Raw genomic sequence first — 20,273 nt, 5'->3', positions numbered from 1 at the left:
CCTTCACAGATTAAAGCATAAATACAACCTCCGACACAAGATCGGCGCCATGGCTCCTTGGGCATAACACCTAGCCTGGCGGAAAATCTTCCCTTGAAGTGAATGGTCCAGATGTGGTGTTGGGAAAGCCAGGTTTCTTTAAATAAAACAATTTAAAAAAAGTACTGTATATATTAATATTCCTAAATAAAATGTTTCTATAGATAAATAATAACTACCTAAACTGTGCGACGTAAATAACTAAGTTTATGTTCGTTTAATCAAAGGCACATAACCATCTCAAGTATCTCTACAGGCCTACTTCAACGTCTTCATAAAAACCTTATACTGCTGCCTACATTCACATCCCGTTTAAGCCTGTGCTCCGCCCATTGATAAAGCTGTGTATCACGAATTATGAAATAGTAATTTTAATCAAGCATATAAATAAATTATACTTTATTATTATTGGGTGCCACTATCATACATGATAAAAAATAATCATATCAGAAAAACATTCTAGAATGTGACATTATTCATGTAAATATTGATTTATTTTTTATAAATGAAATAACATTTATGAATCCAGAAAACATTGTGTTGTATTGCATTTGAAGCGATTCATTATATTTCTCAACCCTCAATACGACCACGGTGGCTATAACTACAGAAAAAGAATAAATAAACCAGCCAGATAAACTTATTTGTTCTAGGGTTCTAGTGTACTATGCCATTATCACTACTACTTACTATAACATATTTCGATGGATAATGAAATTGAACCCTGTTTTTCCATGTATCCAATTAACATTCAGGTTTTAACTTAACCATTTAAACAAATACAACAGAAGTGTCATTTAAATAACAGCTTTGTACTAAATGCGTAAAGATTGGTTTTACTGTACACACAAACAACTTCGATAAAAAGTTTGCATTGCATACACTTACATTTCATATTTTTGCAGTGAAATTTTTTTTTCGGCGTTGTGAATTTTTTTTATGGGTTTTTTAACTTGCGTCAAGAGTCAGGACATGTGACCTGATCTAAAAATTCGTAACACTGTCATCCGAGGGATTAGTCCGAATTTTACTCGATCAAACGAGTCGAGCATGTAAACGCGAATTTGTATGTGACCTGGTAACGCGATGGCAATGCAGGCGGTAACTGAGCTGAGCTGATACTATTGTTTGTACCGTCGTTTTTATGACAATTCTAGTAAGTTGACACACAAGTTAGCATACTCATGCATACTTTTATTGACGCTGTTTATATAAAAGTAGCGAAAAGAATTTCTCTCTGATTGTTAGTATTGGCTAATTACCAACATAATTCAATTTGCTGCACACGAGATAAATATATGGTTTTGGATAAACTACTAGTTTTGACAGATAAACCATAACACTTTTTAATTTTACCCAGTTTAAAAACTATTTTTGAAAATATTTGCTCATATAATATGTACTTTTAAAAATATATTTTTTCATTGTGTTAAAACGAACCTTGTCAACAATCTAATATATGTAACCTTAAATAAACATAATATAAAATTATAACATATATTATGTGTAACCACATATAAAATGGACTGTTTAATAACATTATAATGACATAGAATAAAGTCAATAGTCCAAACAATAGATTTTATATTTGCAATATCAAAACTCTTCCAAAAAAACTAAATGCGCTACTGTATGTAGAACTATAAATACATAATTATTTGTACAATGCATTGCAATTATCTCTCTTTATAATCAACAGGATAGAGTCTGAGTAAATAATATGGATACTTACGAGTATAATTAGCTTAAATCTACATCTAGGATCTATATGAAGGCTAATCGAGAGCCTCATAAAAGAGCATGTATTTGAAAAAAGATAAGAGGGAAATATATTTTAGAGGGTAAACAAAAACCGTTTTTTACCGATCTAGACGATACTGCTGAATAAATATCCCGGAGAGGAATAGATTTCATTGTTTACGTTTTTCGCATTACTTAACTTTTTTTAAATTGCACTAGTATATTTTTTAATTCTTGTCAGATACATTGCCCTTTATGCTGCTGTAATATATCTCTTATTGCTGCTTTGGTCACTCTCCTTCTATTCGAAGTAGTTAAGGAATGCTGTTTAGTTAAAAAACAATACTAAATTAATAACCTAATAAATTAAAAACATTGTATCTCTTGACTAGTATAATAAAACTGGCATCATTGGTGAATGATTGAATACACTTGATTTCAGTAATCTTAATAAATAAGGAACTCCTACTTTCGTAATGTTCTATTCATAAACATTATTTAGTATTTACAACAATATTTGTGTTGTGAGCAATAATATCACCACTTTTTTAATGTTTTCTACCAAAGCATAATTATTACGATTTCCTTTAAATTAATTACTAAGTCCTCACAGTTAGCAACATGGGCCATTAGAGTAAAATATATTTAGCGGTAGGACACATTAAGAAAGAAGTAAGAATATATGAAAGCTGCATATATTTATAATTATATTTTCCTTTTAATGTGCACTAATACTTGAAAAATTTTATGGTGAAAGCGAGAACTAGCCCTAAAAATGTATTCTCATCTTTTTATTTATATCTATCTTAATGAATAAAGCTCCATTCCATACCAGAACTAAACCAGGTTGAGAAACACCGAGAAACACTCACGAAAGCTCACCAATCGGAGCATTTTGTAGCCATAGGTCATGAATGAAATTGTAAAGATCGTCACTAACAGCCACCTGGAACAAAAATAAATAGGAGTATTTGTATTAGCATTATCATTTATTCATCTAATCACGTTTATATCCCTTTCGGGGTACAACTGTTAGGCTTAATGATAGAATTGAGATTCTAATAGTGACAGGTTGCTAGCCAATCGCCTAAAGAAGAATCCCATGATTATAAGCCTATCCCTTAGCCGTCTTTTACGACATCCATGAGAAAAAGATAGAGTGGTCGTATTCTTTGTTAAATTGGTGCCAGGAACCACAGGGCTATCTATTAGCACTGTAATATAAGAACGAAAACAGGGCTTTTAGTGAAGGTAATAAAGAATGAAAAGGGGGCTTTTAGTGAAAGTTGCTGCACACTGGGCAGCTGGGATGATACGGCTTTATTATTATGGGATGTAAAGAAACCAGCCACTCCACACTAAAAAGGCCCTGAGACGGCGGGACAGTAGGGTAAAATGAGTCTACAATAGAATTTAAAAGTAGGTTCAGATGGGAAACCATGAACAAAATGTAATACAACAGAAATAGAACGTAAATCAACAAAGCAATTAGCGCAATTATAGTTTGTAGATCTATGCTTCCAGTAACCTGCATACAAGTAACTGGATGTGTAATCATGATCCAATATGAGCCAGGTTCCCCTGCAAAATTGGCGGAGGTTACGCGGGGAGTCGCTTTGTGTAACAACCTGACATACCCAATTTTATTTATTTTAGAAACCTTAATAGATTGTTACATTTTATTATTATCAAAATCATCAAGACCATACCTTGTATGGCGTAGGATTCAAATTCCTCTTGATGTCTTGTCGTAAAGTGCGAAGAGACGATTGCACTCTTTCTCTTACTTCCAGTAATGGTTTTGGATGTACGCAAATCCGGCCGTCATTCCAGTAAACCTGAAAACAAAAATCTATATCTAACATTTTCTACGGCATTTAATTTTTTGCACACACATATGGTATGTGTTTCTATATGTGGTTTCTTCCTTATAGTGTTAACAACACCGATACTCACAAATATAAATTCGATTAACCATCAGCTAAAACAAATATGTGAAGTTTATAAACCTCACACTTTGATTTTTACAGGTTAATAAGCATAGGGCACACAATATTGTGAGAATGTCATTCCTTTTCTACCACATCAGAATGTAAGCATCCATCCTTACCTTATACAAATGTTCCACTTTACTTGGGATAACGTAAGCCCTCTTCGATTCCTGGAAAGGATGTCGGCATAACACTTTCTGACCTACAGCAGGTGGCGGCTCGGACGATCGTTGCAACAAATCAATAAGTGCATGGCCATCAGCGCCGAACAATCTATAAGCCTGAAAAGTTAAAAAGATAAAATGAGCAAAGTTACATGAATAAGAAGGTTAGATTTTACAAAGGTACTACTTTTAAATAACAAATAGTTTGTTTGGTAAATATGTTTTACTTAAATAAATATAATGATACTTTCCAGACTGGTTCCATCATATTAAAATAAATAATTTCGATAGTTAGTAGATATTTAATACATTGTAACATTCGTTTACTTGGAAATATGAATACAATAGATAATAATAATTTATACATTTGCACATATGACGTAGATATACTTCATAGATGGTACTCGTAAGAGAATGCCTAATCCAATATTGAATTAAAAATTTTTTTGTAAGGATGGGATAAGAAATCTTCCGTTATAAGGTAAATAACATTTAAGACATTTACAGCAGAAATTGTTGATAAACAGAACACTGCTTTATCTTTTCTCCTTGAACCAAGTATATATAACAAATTTTCTGTTATCTTAATTAGAACGCGGAGTAACTGTGTCCATATTTTAAGGCTCAAACGAATATTTATTGCGAAAGATAGCTACATTTATGATAGGTATACTCAGTTCTTAAGAAATATTTATGCATTGTACTAGGTAGGTATTAGGGTACTATTTCCAATGCAGGAAAACCTTGGTGAATAATTATATCACTATAATTGTTAACAACACATGATGCAAAAGTAAACGTAATTTATCGATATGTCAATATTTATGAAACTGAAGATGTCTTATTATGTTCTATAAGCAATCTTGGAAGATATTCTGCTCGTTTACATACACTGAAATATGGTGGTTTAACACTGCAATAAATGTATTTCTACATAGGAAGGTACTTGATTAAATTTTAGTACTGTTGCTTGTATGATACATGCATATAATCACGTCTTAATCCTTATTTTTATCTGTATGGCTTAATGATGGAATTGAGATTCAAATAGTGAGAGATTTCTAGTCCGTCGCTTATAAGGAGAATCTTAAATTTATTAGCCTTTCCTTTGACTTTTGCAATTTACACGGAAAGATAAGCAGCTTGCACACTATGTTTGTTTCATCGCTACTAAACAAGCATAGAAGCTTGTTTTGTTTTTAGTAGTAAATAAAATATACAACGGCATCACTAACAATATTAAACTTAATTACCTCTTTGTGACCAGGGATAGTGACTTTGCCGACATCTTGACTCAGTTTGATCCGCGGCTGGCTGTTTATCTCCACCAATTTGTAGACGCAGCCTAAGGCTGGTTGCCTTTGACACGTGACTGTAAGGTCAGTAGTAAATATAGTGTGGATAGAACATTAAACATAAAGCAAAGGCAATTAAAATCGAGTTACTAAAAAATACTTTGTTAATCGTATTAGGGAACTATGCGCCAATTAATTATTTATTTACATTCATTTGGGCTCTATATATGAAATTATAATTTGCTTATATAATAAATTTAACTAACAATGCTAATATAGTGAATAAAACTGATTGTTACTAGTAGTGCCGTGTGGTTCCCGGCACTAATACAAAAAAGAATAGGACCACTCCATTTATTTCCCATGGATGTCGTAAAAGGCGACTAAGGGATAGGCTTACAAACTTGGAATTCTTTTTAAGGCGATGGGCTAGCAACCTGTCACTATTTAAATCTCAATTTTATCTTAAAGCCAAATAGCTGAACGTGGCCTATCAGTCTTTGGAAGACTGTTGGCTCAGTCTACCCCGCAAGGGATATAGACGTGAGTATATGTATGTATGTATGTTATTAGTAAATTGACTATGTATTTAAAACAATCATATGGGATTTATATATAAATAATTGATTTTAAACTTTCGCGTTGCATTATACTATTTATTAATAATACAGAGTTTAAACGCGCACGTAACGTAAATAGAGTTTTATATAAATAAACTGTTCCGGCAAATGTTTTTTGTCATATAATTTTTAAGTAATTTCTAGTTAAAAAAATGTTAAGGGTATGAAAAATAGATGTTGGCTGATTCTCAGACCTTCTCAATATGCCCACAAAATTTCATGAGAATCGGTCAAGCCGTTTCGTAGGAGAACGGGAACGAACATTGTGACACGCGAATTATATATATAAGATGAAATAAAAAACAAGTGAAACTTTGATAGAGGCCAAGTAGTTGAACTGTGTTAAGGAAAAAATAAACTTCCTTGTGCATTTATAATATTAGTATGGAGTTATCCATACCATTAGTACGGTTATCCATAATATTAGTATGAAGTTATCCATGCTAATACTATAAATGCACTTAGTACCTACTTAATTAAGAATGTGACAAGGACATGTACCATTACCTTTTTCTGAATACTACGACAAGTTTCATTGCTAACCTATGCTCTTATGCTTGAGGGAAAACATAAAGAGGAAACCTGTAAATTCGGGTTAGGTTCCCCTGCAACCTGCAATATAATAAGTAAAACCGGAGCCGCTTCGTGTTATTACCTAACTTACCCAAACCAGGATTTAATTAGTTCATGGAAACTGTTCAAGTGACCCAAAAACAGTTTTTAATTGGTTGAAAAATAGGTACCTATAAACCATTTTATTAGTATCTGTAATCTTAATGACATGGCCAATTGATATCTAATTGGATAACTATACTTCATGTCCTTCATCAATTGTAATCAAGACGACAGAAACAGATAAAGAAGATAATAAGCGATGAAAAGTAAGTCTAAATGAATATTTTTATTTAAATGTACTTACTCTCAGCACGATAAAGGAAATTTGACGAAGACTTTTTTAAGATTGAATTTTCTATAAATAGTTTTAGGGTTCCCTACCTAAAAGGTAACAACGGGACCTTTTTTATTTTTATTTTTTTCGATTTTAATAAACAGGTAAAAACGTGAATATCAAAAAATTAAAATTTAAGTAACAAATGTGATAATGGCACATAACCTTTCGTGCGCGAGTCCAACTCGCACTTGGCCGGTTATATATATACAGATTACATTTAGTTGTTCTCAAAGAAGGTGGAGACCTACCTAAATGTGTTCCAATGCCGAAACTGTCGATCTTGTGGCCCTGTTCATTAAGACTGAGAATGGTTTCCTCGTTGATGTCATTTGAGGCCACGATCGTCAATTTAGCGAACCAGGGCAGGTTAAAAGCCTCAGCAATTTGTTCGAAGGTCTCCCTGGCTAGTACTGATAAGTATGCTAAATCTCCGCTGTCAATTCGAATGCCTACCGCCCGGTACCCGCAGTCGTTCAACGCAAGGGCAACGGCACAGAAGTTCAACAACCCACTCCTGTTAGACAAATGAAATCAATACATAAAAAAAATTGAAGTCTGAATACAATCCTTCACCGCTAGTTAGTCCTTCATGTATTTTTTTTTTCAAATGAATATTTATTATTCGCATAATGACACATAAATACGATGTATTAGGTCATCAATCAAAACTAATTATGTACGTAATTCTTATATCGCCATGCATACTACAGACATGCGTTAAAGTCCAATTTAGTTTGTAGGTAAACAGCTCGTTGATAAATAACAATGCATCGTAGTAGTAGCAGTTAAGGACCATTTCACCATGCCTGCGAGTTGTATTTAAATGTCGCGGTAACTACTCGCAGGAATTAAATTACCTACTACTAGTGTTCTCGTTGTGGGTGCGCTGCGGTTATGCACTATGATGTCATTCAACGTTGCGTATTTCATAACTCATGATTGGCTACATTATACTTATTGAAACTACTTTTAAGCAATATCTGAATAAATTATGATTAAATTTCTAATTAATGTTGCGATGAATGAATGATTTCTACGCATGCAAATACAAACATTAATAACTGTGAATTGTGCATCTCCCTATACAATGCAACTGTGCCCAATGACTAAGATTGTCCCTAATTTTATTCATAGGTCCAGGACAATACGTCACACTGAAGCAAAAGTAAATATTTTGATTGTGTTCACATTTATTTACATTCGGTAAGTCATGAAGCGCCGTCCAAATGCGCTTCACTCAATAAGCTAAACAAAATATGTATTTCTACGGCCATGGATTAGGTATATCATGTTGAGGCCTCATGGCATCTGAGCGTGTGAGGTTACTGGTGCTTGAACGTTAATGTCATCCCTCCAGAGTGAGTTACACATGCCCTTCCCGCCGATGATAATGCATGAGCTGCGATGAGGGGCCACGCCAGCTTCCAAAAAATTGTCTAATTAATAAAATCAAACTTCACATAACTTAGACATAAATGAACGATGCAAAACAATAGAACATATTTATCAGACACCAAATGTCAAAATGAGTCTACTTGCATTTTTACCTCAGTGTGCGTTCGACCGTGCTATATCCATATGTACTATGTACCGGTGATTTTTGTATTCTAGGACCATTGGTTCCACAGTTGCTATTGTAGCCAGAATGCCCATTCAAATGCTCGCTGTGTCGTGTGGGTAAGCCTTGAAAATTATACCTCTTGACATCGTACGTATCCACTAAGGCCAAGAAACCTGACGGGAAAGCTATGGCATATGATATGAGCGCAGCAAGTTCTCCATCACTGGCTTCTTCGGGCGATATATCTATGATGGACGAAACTCTCTGGCGCCAGTCAGTAGCCAATGAAAGCAGGTCCCGTGGTTCGTGCGTGTGCGCGTGTGCGAGTGTCACCGCGGACAGGTCCGCCAGCGTGCTGAATGACGTCACGAACGAATGAGCGTGCGTCCCCCTCACTGGTATATTGAACATTTTGCCAGCGAGTACATTGCTCGTCCCATCGAAACCACCTGAAAGAAATTTATATATGCCAGCAAATTCTTTTATTATGTCAAGTCATAGCAGTACAAGAATCGAAATTGTGCAAGCTTGTTTAGAGAATATAGGTACTATTAGAGTAGCATATTTTAAATTGAATACATACATACATATCATCAAGTCTATATCCCTTGTGGGGTAGACAGAGCCAACAGTCTTGAAAAGACTGAAAGGCCATGTTCAGCTGTTTGGCTTAATGACAGAATTGAGATTCAAATAGTGAGAGGCTGCTAACCCATCGGCTAAAAGAATCCTAAGTTTATAAGCCAATCCCTTAGTAAATTGAATACCTAATGAAATTCCCTTACAACCTGAAACGATCATAAACTTTTGTATTTCAAGGTGTCTTTTACCATAAATCAAATAGGCAACAAAGGCCATCAGAACTTTGTTGCTACCAAGCAGTTCAAGGACGGGGTTGGGAAAATTTGCCTGATTAAAGCTATTAAATAAACGTATTCGTTATTGGAGCTTCTCATGAGTCAATGGCGCGATGGGGTGTGTTATATTGCACAAGTTGAACAGGCGATGCGGTCGGTGCCTGGCACCGAGTTGGATTGAGCCGCACAAGCCGAGAAAACATGGTAATATAATCAATACAAAAACATGTTAATTTTTTCATCACCCCAGATTTAGGAAATGAAAATTCAAAACATGCGGAAACAGTTTTTGTAAATATAGATTTTTAAAAATACAATTATTCGTTGACAAGTCACGATACATCGTCCTGTTATTTGTTTGTTCAGGTACATACAGAAAACAGTATTTCAAGGCGACCCTATCTTATTCGGTAAGTTATGAATTTTCTCAATCAACAAAATGTAGGTTTTAAAGTACGGCCATCATAATTGACGGAACAAATTTATTCCGAATCTTATGATCACGACATAATTAACCATTCTGTGACAAAGAAAAATAAGTACATAAAATTCTGTTAGAAAAAAAATACTTCTTCAGATTTCATTTGGTTGGCACTATTAATCAGAATTAAAAAAACTAAAAAAGCACATTCTTGCATACGTTTTTCTTACCAATATATGCGTACTTTGAAGCGGAGAGTCCCCCGTCAGGTCCTTGCGCTCTCCGCAATCCAAATTCCAATAGAGATACATGTTTCCCAGCTACCATACGGTATCTAGCAGCGTTTGTAGCCATTAAACTAAAAACAAACTTAACTTTAACATTTAATAAAATCAAGTATTACTAATGTCCCTAGGTTTCATCTATAAAATTCTCGTGTCACAATGTTCGTTCCCGTTATCCTCCGAAACGGCGGAAATTTTGTGAGCATATTGAGAATCGGCCAACATCTATTTTTCATACCCCTTAGTGATAAGGGTTGTCCACCTTTAGCACTTTTTTTGACTAGAAATAACTTAAAAATTATTGATATGGCAAAACAACGGTTACCGGGACAGCCAGTTGTAGCTATATAATATACGTAAGTATCTATAACGCAAAACTCACGGGGTCGAAGCCATAGTCAGAGGATAGAAACGAAGCAGATAAACTATCTTATCAATATACTTCAAACAAAAAACTCATTACAAAACTAATAAAGGATGAGATTAATTAAAATATTGTTTACTTATGTATATGTACACAAAACATCGAACGAGTATGTACTGGTATACTGTATGCATATTCATATAATATTGAATTTTATACTTATTCCATTAGTAATACAACTCGGTAGGACTACTGGAATGATTTTTTTATATTCTTCTCCGATCAAACCATAACGGAAATTAACAGGATTTTCTGTAATACGTTGGAGGAGCCACAGCGGCGTTACTACATTAAGTGTACAGATAAAATAAAGGAAAAATATAAAAGACGACTCGGCTAATAATACATAGAAAATATGTAGGGATTTCTCTGACAAAATTCGTATGTGTACAAGTACCGTTCTTACACTAAAGTACGAAAAATAAACCATATCCACCCATCATAAATGTCACATCGCAGAATATAAACAATAGTTTTATAAAGTCAATTCTCTTCAATCTTGAACAAGCAACGGAATAGAAGCGTGCGGTACAGCCCGTGTAGTTCAAAGTCAAGCAGTCAATACCTACATATCAAAAACTTTATGACCTTACTGTCGTCGGCTGTAGGTAACCGTGAAATAAATCGATAGGATCAACGTAAAACATATTTATCAAATAGTTTTCTGTTCTACAAATTATTAGCTTTTACCCGCAGCTTCGCCCGCGTGAATTTAGTGCCAACTACACCTGCAAATTTAGCGCCACCTATAACCGAATACAGGTTTTTCGCAAATCCCACGGGATTTTAGTTTTTATTTTACCGGGATAAAAGGTATGCTATGCACTTCTCCAAATTCTTAATTATATGATTATATACGTAAAATTTCAAAAAGATTGGTTGTGTAGATACCGCGTGAAGACAACAAATAAAAAAACTTACTTTAGCATTAATAATATTAGTTGGGATTGGGATTTCAAACCCAATATTGCACAGGAACAGCAATTAAAGAAATGTCTTTTCTTTAGTAAGTATGTTTTGAGAATTGCAAATGTAATTTCAGTTCATTACAGAATACATTATTTTATTTTGCTTTTTCAATTCATGGCTATAAATTAATTTAAAATATTTTTCAACAAAACTTATCAAAGTTCTGCCGTGTGGTTCCCGGCACCAATACAAAAAAGAATAGGACCACTCCATCTCTTTCCCATGGATGTCGTAAAATGCGACTAAGAGATAGACTTACAAACTTGGGATTCTTTTTTAGGCGATGGGTTAGCAACCTGTCACTATTTCAATCTCAATTCTATCATTAAGCTTAATAACTGAACATGGCCATTCAGTCTTTTCAAGACTGTTGGCTCTGTCTACCCCGCAAGGGATATAGACGTGACCATATGTATGTATGTATGCTTTTCAAACTTGTTTTCTTTTATTTCAGTGGTACCTAAAGAAATGGACTATAGTTAGTGATTGTCACTAAGTGTCACTTAGAGTATGAATTTGAAATCTAATATTAATAGGGTTTTGATTGAGATCAAACATGTAGAATTAAAGATATTTGAGATCATATGATTGGCAAGAATATTTAAAATTGATCAGCAACATTATATATAGGTACCACATACAATGTTGCTGGTACATTTCTGCACAATTGATTTGGCAGAAATGTTAGTTAAAGATTTCATCAAAATTTATTTAGTATGTTTGTGTGATGTGCAAACAAATATAAATCTAAAAAAAGACGATTTTTTTAAAATAAAAATAATAAATTTTGGCTTCTATTAGTCCTGTCAAATCAATACCCCTCATATATTTTTTTAATATATCCCATGTTCAATTGTACAGATAGGACGGTGTTGGACCCTCAGCTAATAATAAGTGAGAAATATGGCGCTTTTGGCATGCCAAGTAATGTAGAGACACTTACCTTGCAAAATTTACTAAGGTCAGTAGAGTGGTTTCCAATAACTGTGTAATTATTAAAGGTCCTTCTATCCTTAGAAGAGGAACTCTGTAAAAAATAATCAAAATATAATCTTACACTCACCACACAACTCATGATATCATTGTAGTTTTTAACATTATTTAAGTTATATTACAAACCTTGGGAAGACAACTGATCCCTCTTCTATAGCACTGAGTTTTATGTCTTTGCATGTCAAATCTTTTAAATATGCAAAAAATTCAAGTTCAATGTTACCAGGCAAAGTTTGTCTTAAGTACTCGATATCTAAAACACAAATAATATTTAATGTTTGTAAACACTTCTTCAAACACAGGTATCTATAAAGTAAAACATGCCATACCACTGTCAGAGTAATGAAAATTTTGTAAAAATTTTAAACACTCCTCCAATCCAGCAAAAATTGTAAATTCTCCTTGAAAAGGATTGTTCCGAAAGAATAAATCAAAAACAGCAACATCATTTACTTTTCCAGATTTCCAATATGCATAAGCCATAGTTATTTGATAAAGGTCTGTAAAAAATATATGTATTTAGAAGTACCTTAATTAATAAGCCATAGATACACTCAATACAGACCACAAAGAATATTCTTATCTCACTACAGTAGTATATTTTTGATGGGTATTATTTCACACACATTGTTATTTATTTATTTATTCACCTCAAATTGTTAGTTGTGGTGCAATAAAGAGTTATTGTAATGTAAAGTACCTCATAGTGACATTTGAAGAAACAGAAAGTTTTATTACATTAAATTTGAGTTAGTAACTATTAAAAAGGATTAAACATCATTAATATGGAAGGTTTAAAATAAATCAATGTTTTGTACCTCAATTTAATTTCATATTAAAATGTAAGGTCACCCCAATTTTGGTCTGTATGTATATGTTAATTTCTGAAAGTTGTGGATGGATTTTGTTCCTGTTTGAAATGTTGGAAAGAGGGTTTTCTAAGGAAGGTTTAAGTATATCTCTTAAATGATACCCGTGTGAAGCGCTAATGTATCATAAGTAAAATAATATGCTCAGCCTAAAACTATGTTATTTGACAACATATTGAAGATTGATAATTTGAATTAGTGATCATGCTATAAAGATGCTGTCACTTGCAAATAAACGTAATGTAAAACTGAATTTTTGTTTTACCCTATTACAACAATTAACCAGGATGACATAATTTTGCTATGACTGCCTTATGATCGAGGAAGACGATATAAACTTTAAGTGTATACTTTTATTTTAAAGAGGTAGGTAACTTCGAAATTTAAAAACATATGAACTGTTTATATATAGATGTTCTGTATCCAAATCAATTTATTAAGGTACAAGACAAAACACAAGGTATAATTAGTATATTAGTACTTCTTAGAAAATTACTAAATATTATAAAATAGTTTTTACATACCAGTTAATAAAGGTTGCACAATGCCATTTTGTCGTGCCATTTGTTTGTCTACATCCATTTTTTCATTCGACATCTTAAAAGTAAGTAATGTGACGACAATAGATTTAAAGAACGTGAGAAATGTATGTTATCTGATGCGCGACTAAAAAAATAGTAACATCGCGATCAAGTGATCGTGAACAGAACAACACCTTATCAGCGCGCCAAACACAATTTGACATTAATTTACGCATGCGTATATTGTCCTATCGACGAATTGTTGTTTGAAGGTCATTCATGAAGGTCGCATTTAAATTTTTTAACAAAAACTAAAACTTCTTATATTTCTCCACATACACCAAACTCGGTTTTATAAACAAACACAACACAACAGCAAAATACATTTTCTTTGGCACAGAGCAGAGCAGCTGAGCAGAGCAGGCTGACGCTAGGGTTACAACGTTAGGTACCTATAAATATCGAAAATATGTTAACTTTGATTAAGTTCGAAGGTTGAACATCGCAGCTATAATATCGACAGGTACACAACGATATTTCAACTATCTAGATATGATAATATCGATATAATTAGGAGAAGTAATTAGTGTCCTGTTGTTCCCGGTACTGATACAAAAAATAATAGGCCCACTCCATCTTTTCCCGTGGATGTCGTAATAGGCGACTAAGGGATAGGCTTATAAACTTGGGATTCTTTTTTTAAGGCGATGGGCTAGCAACTGGCTCAGTCTACCCCGCAAGGGATATAGACGTGACTATATTTTTGAATCGATACGAATCGTAAGCGGATGTATCGATTCACAGTAAAATCAAGGTTTAAAAACTGGATTTCTCAAAAATCATTTTTTTCAAGTTTGCATTTATAATGTAAATATAATTCCATTTTATGAAAAACAAGATAAATAACATAATATCTGATCTATTACTAGTACAATCATTTTTTAAGTACAGGGAATTTGATAAATATCAATCATTTTAATACCAAATCAAAGTCAAATCAAGTATTAAAGAAGTCTTTAAGTTTATTCCCAAAATGTATTTATTACATGAAAAACTTAAAGCTCTAAATGCTTCATATCTAAATTTAAAAAAAACTAATGTCGTTTTTCATGGGTGAAACATCGATTCCTTGGATCGATTCAGTACTGCATATCGATTTACAATATCGATATTTTGGACTTAAAAGTGGATTCATCGATTAATGGATCTCAGATCGCCAACCCTACTTGCGATTAGTGTCGCTGGGGACACAACGATAGGTCGTGCATTGCAACTTGCTTACAACAACAAGTCGCAGGGATAAATTGCAAAATGCATGGAGTCCATAGCTAGGCCGCATATTCATCATGTTATTGCCTATGTTTTCAAAGCAAACTGGAAAAATTTAATTCTTGTTTTGCGCTCGTTTTTTGTACTTACTAGGTAGTAACTTTTGTAAACTTAAAGAAAAATATTTTGAAACCGATTACTATTGTGATACATGTAAAATTGTTTGTATTACATTAAAATTTTGTCGAGTATAGTACCTATTTGTAGGAATATGGGTGGCACTGTAAAAGTTTAAGCTATTTAATGTGACAAAATCTATTCATCTATTACCATGATCCTGAAGTGGGTAAGTTAGGTTTTTTCACGAAGCTTGTGCTGTCTGATCTGACCTCTGTCTATTATGATTTTGACAATCAGTTTGCAGATTTCCTTACAATGTTTTCACTTATTGTAAGAAAAGCAATTATATGTATATAGGTAGGTAATTAACTACTTAGCAATCAAACTGAAAAAAAGTCATTACGTCCATATTTTTGCAGGGTTTTATGGAGGGTAGGGCATGAATACCTGCGAAAATGTAGACGCATGATAATACGATTCATCTCTTATAAGTTTCCTATGAAATAAAATCTTACGGTTTTCTTTACTTTTTGTTGATTGACACAGCTATAGTAAGATTTGCTTTTTGACTAATAAGCGACGAGTTCTTTATATTGTTTACATATAGGTTGTTTTATTAAAAAAATATAGAATAGTCTGTATCTTGCACACCCTTTCATTACTATAACTGCTTAGATTATAGATCAGTTAGGTGCCTTTCTATTTGCTTAAGTTGGTATGGCTTTGTTTTGATTAAAAATTAAACTGCAGTATAAAAGCATGGGTAATATTTTATAGCTTATATGTAAGAGTATATCTATGAAATTGAGTTATCTTATAAGTAAAGTAAGTACTGCTGCTTCTTTTGCTTTTAAAGTGAATCATTTTAACAAAACATTTTTAGAAATTAATGCTAGAGGTCTGTCTTTGCTAGGATGCTCCTTATTATGATGTATTAACAATCCTCTTCTAGTTACAAATGTTTCTGGACACAGTGAACAATGGAATGGCTTCTCTCCTGTATGTTGATACATGTGGTACTGAAAAGAAGATTGTTAAATAAATATTTTTTCAACTCTTCAAGTAAAATAAAAATTGTTATTAAGTACTGGACTTTAAGGCTCATTTTGAATGTGATCAAGTGGTTAGGTATATAATAAACAAAATTTTGATAAATAATAATATAGAATGGTCTGAAACCAAAGATATAACAGATATGTGAAGGTTACTTCTCTTAGTTTACCTATCTGCTTATACAATTATCTACAGTCAATATCCTCAAAGTATCCTAATATTTCATTTAATATTGGTCAGAGTTTTAAAACTGCAGTGAATATAAAGGTTTCATTTCAAATTTGTGATAAGTTGCTATATATTTTTTTTGAAAATATCAACTTACTGTGAAGTTATCTCTTTTCATGAAACTGTGATCACACATGGTGCATTGGTATTTAATTATTCCTTTAAAAGAAGGCTGGTTATTAGGCTTATTTGGCTTTGGCGCTATGGGTCTGTATAAAAGTGGTTGGTTTTCTCGAGAAAGTCGTCGCATCTTTGAGTCTACACACTTCCCAGGGTGCATACGATTCCTGTGGGAGTAACAATTGCCTGAACTGGCAAAGCTTTTATCACAAAATGGACATTTGTATGGTTTTGCTCCTGTGTGCTGGTTGATGTGAAACTGCAACATATATCAAAATAGACATGTAAAAGCAAAAGAGAAACACATAATTAAAATATTTGTTAATTATTTGCTGTCATAAGAAAATTTAATAAAACAAAGCTATCCAGCCTGATGGGACTTCAAAAAGGCAATTATAATTTATGTTATTTAATTTTGGTAGTATTTATAATTTCCTATTTATTTATTTCTCAAGTATTGGTATACTGGTCAACTAACTAGGTACTTGTTCAGTGCTATAACTACTTTTCTACCAACTGTTTTTCTACAAGCTGTTCTTTTGAATTTTTTTTTATGGCTGTTTGTGCTTTTAATATTATTCTTGGGTTCAAGGAAAATGTTTCATTTAATTTTGTTGGTCTTCACAAATTTGTATTTATTTATTCTTACATACCTTTAAATCTTGATTCCTTTTGAAACTCTTTTTACATATATGACATTCATAAGGCCTCTCATTACTATGTGTTATGCTATGTGTCTTCAGATTGCTCCTAGTATTGTAGGAGCGACCACATATCTTACAAATATATGATTTTCCCTTTGATAAGTGTGCTGCCATATGTACACTTAAATTTCTTTCTGACCTGAAACTGTCCATGAATTTTGTCATAAAAATAAAGCATTCCAAAATTCAAAATTTTTATTAATTACTATAGGATACTTCATATTGCTTCAAAACGTATGGTTTAACAACATTAGTTGACGTCAAATAAATTACTTAAAACTAAGTTTACTGCCGCTTCCAAGGCGTCAGTGCAGAAGAAGCGGTAACAAACTGCACTGCAGCATTTTCTTCACTCATTAACACTATTATAAGTACACCAAATGATTTAACATTTCAGGAGATACTTGGGTCTTAGATAGTTTTGAAAATCTTGTTAATTATTAATTCATACATTACCATCGTCCACATATCCTGCACAAACCACTCAATTTATGTTCCCGTATATGTGCTATCAATTTGGATTTAATGTCAAAACCAGCTTTACATGAATTGCATTTATATCGTTTTTCATCTTGGCTCTCACAGTGAATCCATGAATGATTTTTTAATGATAATTCTGATGCAAAACTTTTACCACATCCATTTGATACACATACAAATTGCTTCAATGTCAAATCTAGATTAAAGTCTTTCCTTATTAGTTTAATGGTAACATTATCTTGATCGACACTATGCATATGTGTAACATCTTCAGTAATAAATGCAGCATTTGACTCATTTTCTAACAAATTTGTTGGTGACAATGGTCTCTCACAATTTTGTAAAACCATCATAGGATCAACACTTACTTCCATTTCAGTACACTTATTCTCATCATCCGAAATATCTGCATCTTCATGATCAGATTTGGGTTCAGATTTTACCATAAATTTTTGTTCAGATACAAATTGTTCCACCATAGAGTTACGGTTCATAAGTACTTCTTGTGCCTTTCTAGCAGAATCAATAAAGTCACAAACAGATTGCAATTTGGTGCAACATGAGACACAAATATTTTTAGGTAGTTTGTCATGTTGTTCAACCTGAAAATAATGACATGTTCAATATCATTACAACATCCAACAATTTCACTCTAAAACTCACTTTTATAACATAATTGAGTAGTTAATTTTACCTCAATCAATAGATATTTATTGAGCTTGTTATGGAGAAGCATGGCCTTAGCCTCTTCACTGAATATCATTATAGTTGCTTCTTGTTCCTCTGCACAAAGGCGACAGCATCTTTCGAAACTATTTTTGATGTCTTCTTCAGCCACTGCCATTTCGATGTTGAATGATTATACTTTGAACATACTTATCACGCTTTTCTAGTATACTGTAATGATTTTTCCACTTGTCTATCCACGTAACTATAGCGCATGCGTGAGGGAAGATAGCGATGTCGAGTTTTGTATACTTCATATTGATATTTTTCGAAAGGTAAGTATAACTCTTCATCTCTTATTGCAATGCGCAAACTCGAGTGGCAATTTGTTCTATGCGGTGAGATATGGTGCATTACCGCCCAATTTTATCATCATGATGTATAAAATAACAAAATGTATGTACCTATCTTTGTTGTATTATCTTGAACTAAATAAAAGGGGCGTTGGGCTATCATATCCCGGAAGGAACAGGAAAGAAAAGTCAAATTTAGTTTAGTTTATTATTATTTAGTTCATTAACTTCATTACTAACCATTACATCTAGGTAGGTGCGTTCTTTTTTGTTGAATGTTGGTTGAATTGAATGGGTAATTAGTAGGAATGTGAAAAAAAAATCGATTATGGAAAAAATCGATTAAAAATCGATTTTTTTAAAGCAAAAATCGATTTTTATACGTGATTTTTTTTAAATTAATAATCGATTAAAAATCGATTTTTATAATCATACAATAAATGCACTCCGACATTACGTTTTTGTCTTCTGGCTTGGAGCCCGGAACGCGAACTGCCAAAGAATACTATCATAGCTCCATAATATTACATTAACGCCATCTGTGCATTCTTTCTTTGCTCTTAAAACAGTTTAGATACATACATACATATGTTCACGTCTATATCCCTTGCGGGGTAGACAGAGCCAACAGTCTTGAAAGGACTGAATGGCAACGTCCAGCTATTTGGCTTAATGATAGAATTGAGTTACAGTTTAGATGATTAATTTAATCAAACATTCTCTAGATGGAATTAGTCGATGAATAGTATTTTACCGACATTCGGTTGATATTTTATTCATTATTCGTTGCTGAAACTTCATTTTGATTCACACTTGATTGTTAAAAAATTTAATTTGTGTTGATTATATAAGAACTTGCTGTTTCTGTTGTTTATTTTTAATGAATAAATCTATTGATATAATGTATATGGCGTTTATTTTGACATAAATTGAAAAATTAGGAAAAAATCTATCAATATAATAAAATCGATTATTTTCTTAAGAAAAATCGATTATTTGTTAATCGATTTTTCATACTTAAAAAATAAATCGATTATAAAAAAATCGATTTTTTATCAGCAATGTCACATCCCTAGTAATTAGGGTAGGGTATAATTTTTGTCGAATTAACTGAAATTGACAATGTGCACTGCCAATCTGGCACATGACTGTTAAGTTAACCTGACAGTGAGTGATAGAACAATTAGTTTTACAAAGACAAGACAGTAAATCCTTAAGTGGGTGACAGACACGCGAGTAAGTACGCAAACTTGTGGCTCGAGGACCTAACTCTCGTGTGCTTCATTTTAATATTTCGATCGACTTTTGACGTCTATCGTTCGTTAAATCTGACGAGACATAAAGAATACCCAAAGTTGTCTAAAAAGTATTTTATTATTACTACCTTTCTACCATTAAAATCGTTACAGAAACGGTTTCTCAAACCTATAACCAAATCAAATCAAATGGCACCTGCCGAGGCTGCGTGGGCCACGTTTCAATGTTTTACTTATGACGTTAAATTTTTCGCCGAACAACACGTCGTGGGGTCTTCCCTGGGGGGGATCTTCTGTGGGGGGGAAATGTGGGGCTGCTGTTCA

The 20,273-nt window shown here is 33.0% G+C and overlaps 2 protein-coding genes across 4 annotated transcripts; both read right to left on the bottom strand.

Annotated features, from left to right (window-relative positions):
• Positions 1-151: 151 nt before the first annotated feature.
• LOC106137820 (nicotinate phosphoribosyltransferase) lies at positions 152-14,111 on the bottom strand. Of its 2 annotated transcripts, none has more exons than XM_060949481.1 (11): positions 13,704-14,111; positions 12,640-12,810; positions 12,437-12,563; positions 12,261-12,344; positions 9,871-9,998; positions 8,349-8,811; positions 7,050-7,315; positions 5,188-5,306; positions 3,890-4,051; positions 3,489-3,617; positions 152-2,725 (listed from the first exon to the last, which is right to left on the bottom strand). In XM_060949481.1, exons 1-11 carry the CDS (start codon positions 13,774-13,776, stop codon positions 2,648-2,650), a joined length of 1,800 nt encoding a protein of 599 aa, XP_060805464.1. In that variant the 5' UTR covers positions 13,777-14,111; the 3' UTR covers positions 152-2,647. The 2 variants fall into 2 exon arrangements, with proteins under 2 accessions (XP_060805464.1, XP_060805469.1); XM_060949486.1 differs by having other exon boundaries at positions 8,499-8,811; positions 13,704-14,108.
• Positions 14,112-15,833: 1,722 nt separating this feature from the next.
• Positions 15,834-18,990, bottom strand: LOC106137804 (zinc finger protein 813). 2 transcript variants are annotated; one of them, XM_060952059.1, is made up of 5 exons: positions 18,369-18,990; positions 17,651-18,276; positions 17,144-17,339; positions 16,468-16,749; positions 15,834-16,108 (listed from the first exon to the last, which is right to left on the bottom strand). In XM_060952059.1, the coding sequence occupies exons 1-5, from the start codon at positions 18,516-18,518 to the stop codon at positions 15,950-15,952; spliced, it is 1,413 nt and encodes a 470-aa protein (XP_060808042.1). In that variant the 5' UTR covers positions 18,519-18,990; the 3' UTR covers positions 15,834-15,949. The 2 variants fall into 2 exon arrangements, with proteins under 2 accessions (XP_060808042.1, XP_060808050.1); XM_060952067.1 differs by having other exon boundaries at positions 17,144-17,333.
• Positions 18,991-20,273: the final 1,283 nt, after the last annotated feature.

The sequence above is a fragment of the Amyelois transitella genome, chromosome 3, assembly GCF_032362555.1.
Source record: "Amyelois transitella isolate CPQ chromosome 3, ilAmyTran1.1, whole genome shotgun sequence".
Classification (NCBI taxonomy): Eukaryota; Metazoa; Arthropoda; class Insecta; order Lepidoptera; family Pyralidae; genus Amyelois; species Amyelois transitella.
Note: the sequence above shows the minus strand (reverse complement) of the source record. Positions and strands in the feature narration are given on the sequence as shown.

Excerpts from the sequence above, each read along its gene's own strand:
- LOC106137804 (XM_060952059.1), bottom strand. The coding sequence starts at position 18,518 with ATGGCAGTGGCTGAAGAAGACATCAAAAATAGTTTCGAAAGATGCTGT. Across the intron at positions 18,277-18,368 it reads ATAAATATCTATTGATTGAG|GTTGAACAACATGACAAACT; the intron begins GTAAAATTAACT and ends CATTATTTTCAG. Across the intron at positions 16,109-16,467 it reads TGAAAAGAGATAACTTCACA|TACCACATGTATCAACATAC; the intron begins GTAAGTTGATAT and ends TCTTCTTTTCAG.
- LOC106137820 (XM_060949481.1), bottom strand. The coding sequence starts at position 13,776 with ATGTCGAATGAAAAAATGGATGTAGACAAACAAATGGCACGACAAAAT. Across the intron at positions 5,307-7,049 it reads CGGCATTGGAACACATTTAG|TCACGTGTCAAAGGCAACCA; the intron begins GTAGGTCTCCAC and ends CTGACCTTACAG. Across the intron at positions 2,726-3,488 it reads TGAATCCTACGCCATACAAG|GTGGCTGTTAGTGACGATCT; the intron begins GTATGGTCTTGA and ends TTTTTGTTCCAG.